A 5309-nucleotide genomic window follows, 5' to 3' on the forward strand; every position below is an offset into this window, starting at 1 on the left:
TGAATTTCAGCTGATGGCAAGGGCTGCTGTGGGATTGGTTACAATTTAACCTTTGTGGACCCTTGATACCACATTTAAAAAAGAAAATTGCCATAGAACCGTGTCTTTGTTTGTACTCAGTCTGTATATATTTTCTTTAATAACAGCTGAGTGCATGGTCAATTGTTTCATTAGCTCCTTTACAGAGTCGGAATTTTGCATCTAGTATAGATTTTTCCAACCTGGCTTTTATCACATTAGTCCTGATCACTTGTTCTTGTGCTAAAATCAGTACTTCTGTTTCTTTCTTTTTTTTAAGTTCCTGATGTTGATCATAGCCATATATTTTCTTTATTCATTATTATTATTTTCAGACACAATATTATCCTAAAACTTTCATTTTGTAATCAGTTTTAGAAATGCAGCTTTCACATCATTGTTTCTCAGTGTATAAATCATGGGATTTAACATTGGTGTGACAATTCCATAAAATACAGCAATCACTTTATCAGTGCCAGGTAGAGAACTCGATCTAGGTTTCATATAGGAAGCCATTGCTGATCCATAAAAGATTACCACAACTATCATATGAGAGCTGCATGTGGAAAAAGCCTTCCTCCGCCCGGATGATGATGCAATTTTTAGGATATTTTGAATGATATTAACATAAGATATTACAATAAATGTTACTGGAATCATGAGAATAATTATGCCAATAATATAAATGATTAATTCCACAAGGATAATGTTCTCACACCCCAGTGACAATACTTCTGTCACTTCACATGCAAAGTGATTTATTACATTGTGTCCACATAGGTCAACATTAAGTGTGAGAGTTACAAGGGAAGCAGACATAAAGAATCCACACATCCATGTACCAGCTGCCAGTCTAATACAGACCTTCTTACTCATAATGGTGGTGTAATGGAGTGGATAACATATAGCCACATAACGATCATAAGCCATAACAGCAAGCAGAACACATTCACTTTGACCCAAAGACAGGGAAATGCTCATTTGTGCTGCACATTCACCATAAGAGATGACTTTATTGATGGACAACAAATCCTTTAATGTTCTTGGTAAAGTTGAAGTAGAATAACTGAGATCCAGAAAAGACAGGTTCCAAAGAAAGAAATACATAGGAGTGTGAAGATTGGCATCTGTCAGGACTAGAACAATGATGAGAAAGTTTCCAATAAAAATACCTATATACATTGATGTAAAGATAATGAAAAGTGCAACTTGTGTCTTTGGGTCACTGGAAAGTCCAAGAAGAATAAATTCTCTAAGTATCGTCACATTTTGCAATTGCATTCTGAAAAGAAGAAATTGGCAACCTATTCGGATAATGTGGATTTGTTGGGAATTATTATTTATGAACATTCAGATTAGATATTTTTTTATTGAAGGCGTAACTCATTCTTTGTGTACATTTTATTAAACAGCATATATATATATATATTAACTTTTTTTTCAGAATTTTTTTGAAATTTTGCACCTCTGGAAACCTAGACAGTTTTCCAACTTTTGACATGTAGAAATAAAACCTAAATTGCAAAAAAAATATATAATTATGCGAACCCCACACATCCATACAGCTGCTCTCAAAAGTTATTTAACCCCCCTTTGTAAACTACAAACATTCAATTGTTTGCAAAAAATATATAATTAAATAGCTCAACACAACTATTACTTTAAACGTCACTTTAATAAGTTCTGCAGTCCTAGAATTATTCATCGGCCTGAATAGAATCCCTCATAAAATCCACCATTTGCAAATTAAGTGTTATCTCAAGCACACTTGATACAACTAATCAAAGGCTTTATTAGTTGTGCTTAAGCTAAAACATGTCTAATATCTGAAATGGCAAGGACTCTGTTGACTTTGATCTTTGATTGCACTTTAAAACATGGCATAATCAGTAGAGAAGCCCAAAAACTTAAGACAAGGGATCATTGGCTTGCACAAACAAGGAAAGGGATGCAAAGAGATAGCAAAGGTTATGAATGTTCTTAGAGATACAGCTGAAAGCAGTTCACAAGTTCAAAGTTAAAGGAACACTGAATATATTATACTGGACATGGCAGATAGAGGAATCCATCACTGGTTGTCGCTAGATTACTGGGGAAGCAGTTGGTCAAAACACTCAAGTGACTCCAAAAGACCCACAGCAAGATTTGGTGCAAACAGGCACTGGGTCTTTCCTTTGCACAGTGAGGCAAGTACTAAATATCAAGGTCTTCATGCACAAAATCTAAGATATCCATCTCTACTGATTCAAAAGTACAAGAAAAATCACCTCTGATATGCTCAAAACCATATGAATAAGCCACGGAGGTATAGGGATTTTGTTCTCTGGAGTGATTAAACAAAACTATAACTTTTAGGGGAAATGAATCAGCTGTACACTACCCTTCTTAAGTTTTAGATCAGCTCAATTTTTTATTGCTATTTACACAGTTTCAAATACACTTTGTAAAAAGCTGAAAACAATAAAATAAGTTAAGATGAATAAAAATAATGGATAAACTATGTTTCATCAAACTAAATCTAGATTGCATACTCTTCAAAGTTGCCCCCTCTAGCTGATAAAACAGCTTTACACAATCCAGGCATTATTTCTTTCGTTCAGAGATCTCTACCAAGGATTGTTACAGTAGGTCCTACAAATGTGGTGCACTTGAAGGTTACTTTTTTTTTCTTGCTTTTGTTCAGTTCGTCCCAAACAAGATCAATGGGGTTTAAGTCTAAAGACTGTGCAGGCCATACCATACCAGCTTTTACTTGTCTTACGTGTTTATGTTACAAACCAAGAAGTATGTTTTGGATCATTGTCTTGCTGTAACAAGAAAACCTGATGAACCAGGTGTACACCAGTGGGTATTACATGGCATTTCAAAATGCTGTGTTAGCCCTTTTTTGTCAAGCCTGCTAGTTACCCTGTGCACTTTGCCAACTCTAGAGACCCAGAACATCAAATTCCCTCTTCCATGTTTGACCTACTTGACAGCATACAAAAACCATGCATGATGGACCAAAGATGTCAAACTTTGATTTATCAGTCTATAAGACTTTCTTCCACTCTTCATTAGTCCACTGGAGGTGCTTCTTGGTCCAGGCAAGCCTTTTGATTTTTATTTTGCAATCTTAGTAGTGGATTTGCTACCAATACTCTAGCTGCAAAACCTGCAAATATGAGTCTTTTCTTCACAGTTGAAATAGAAATGTGTTATTTTTTTTGCTGCATTAAACTGTTTTTGAACATTTTGTGTTGTGAGGCGCTGATTATGCAAACTGTTCACTCAAAAACTTATTATCTGATTTTGTAGTGGCCTTTAGTCTGACAGACCTTTTACTCTCAAAGGTTCCTCTAGTTTCCAAGTGCCTTTTATAGTATGTCACTGTATTGACTGATACCTTGACTTTCTTTGCAATTACTTTGTAGGAAACACCTTCCGTGGGTGCAGAAAGTCTTCAGACTCTTTGACTTTTTTATGCTGTGACCTACTGCAAATAAAAAAATCTAGTTCTCCCCATCCTTCTGCTGTCAATACCCCATAATGACAAAATGAAAACAGAATGTTAAAAATTTTGTAATTTAAAAAAAAATAATGAAAAACTAACATTTTGCATTAACATAAGTGTTTATACCCTTTGGCAAGACACTTGACATGAAATTTTGCTCTGGGGGCATCCTACATCTTTGACATGTTTCTGCACCTTGATTGGAGTTACCTGTGGTAAATTCAGTTGACTGGACATAAGTTTAAAAGATGCCCTTCCTATCTATATAAACTGTCCTAGCTCAAAATGCATATCAGGGCCAAGCCATGATGAGGAAAGACCTGCCTGTAGAGCTCAGAGACATGATTGTGTGAAGGCACATATCTGAAGAAGGCTACAAAAAAATCTTCTGCACTGAAATTTCAATTAACAAAGTGGTCTCCAAAAGTTTTACATGGAAGTAGTCTCGAACAACCAGGGCTTTTCCTACAGCTAATCAACCCAGCAAACTAAGTCATTGGGGAGAACAGTCTTGGTCAGAGAGGTGACCAAGAACCCAATCCTCAGTGAGGCTAGCTCCAAACCTTCTGTGTGCAGTTGGAAGAAAATTCCAGAATTTGGCAGAGTGGCCAAAAAGAAACCTATCCTCAGTAAAAGACGCATGAAAGCGCACGTGGAGTTTGCTATTAATCCCCCTAAGGACTCTGAGACTGGGGTAAACAAGATTCTTCAATCTAAAAAAATCAAAATTGAACTTTTTGGCCTCATTTATAAGTGTTATGTCTAGAGATGAGCAAACGTACTCGTCCGAGCTTGATACTCGTTCGAGTATTAGCGTGTTCGAGATGCTCGTTACTCGTAACGAGTACCACGCGATGTTCGGGTTACTTTCACTTTCATCTCTGAGACGTTAGCGCGCTTTTCTGGCCAATAGAAAGACAGGGAAGGCATTACAACTCCCCCCTGCGACGTTCAAGCCCTATACGACCCCCTGCAGTGAGTGGCTGGCGAGATCAGGTGTCACCCGAGTATAAAAATCGGCCCCTCCCGTGGCTCGCCACAGATGCGTTCTGACATAGAGGAGGGAAAGTGGTATCTTGGTGGAGCTGCTATAGGGAGAGTGTTAGGAGTATTTTAGGCTTCAAGAACCCCAACGGTCCTTCTTAGGGCCACATCTAACCGTGTGCAGTACTGTGGAGGCTGCTTTTTGCAGTGTTGCACATTTTGTTTTTGGTATATCGGCCGTGCAGAGCATTGCGCCCTGCAGTAATACTCCAGGGCCAGAAGCGCTTAGGCAGGGACAGAAGACATATTGATTGAATATAGGCAGTGGGCCTTTGCAAAAAAATTTGGGGAAAAAAATTTATTTGGGCTGCCTGTGACTGTCCTCAGTGTCTCGGGTCTCTGCTGGGTGTAGTAGTTCTCCAAATTCATACGCAGCCAGCTAAGTGTTACAGCAGGCTTGCGCAAAATTATTTCCTGGCTCTGTCTGGGCTGTGAAATCACCGCTGTATTGCAGTTCACAGTACAACACTCTGCAGTTCTTTGACATACTCCAGGGCCAGAAGCGCTTAGGCAGGGACAGAAGACATATTGATTGAATATAGGCAGTGGGCCTTTGCAAAAAAATTTGGGGAAAAAAATCTATTTGGGCTGTCTGTCACTGTCCTCAGTGTTCTGGGTCTCTGCTGGGTGTAGTAGTTCTCCAAATTCATACGCAGCCAGCTAAGTGTTACAGCAGGCTTGCGCAAAATTATTTCCTGGCGTTCCGTAAGCGAAGTCAGCCTCCAACCACAGGCCAATAAGCGGCACATTTAAT

General features: G+C 38.4%; 1 protein-coding gene across 1 annotated transcript; it reads right to left on the bottom strand.

The window, feature by feature from the left end:
* Positions 1-375: 375 nt before the first annotated feature.
* LOC136577715 (olfactory receptor 2B2-like) lies at positions 376-1299 on the bottom strand. Its single transcript, XM_066577632.1, has one exon. It carries the CDS (start codon positions 1297-1299, stop codon positions 376-378), a length of 924 nt encoding a protein of 307 aa, XP_066433729.1.
* Between the last annotated feature and the right edge of the window lie 4010 nt (positions 1300-5309).

Source organism: Eleutherodactylus coqui, chromosome 8 (genome assembly GCF_035609145.1).
Source record: "Eleutherodactylus coqui strain aEleCoq1 chromosome 8, aEleCoq1.hap1, whole genome shotgun sequence".
NCBI classification, from domain to species: domain Eukaryota; kingdom Metazoa; phylum Chordata; class Amphibia; order Anura; family Eleutherodactylidae; genus Eleutherodactylus; species Eleutherodactylus coqui.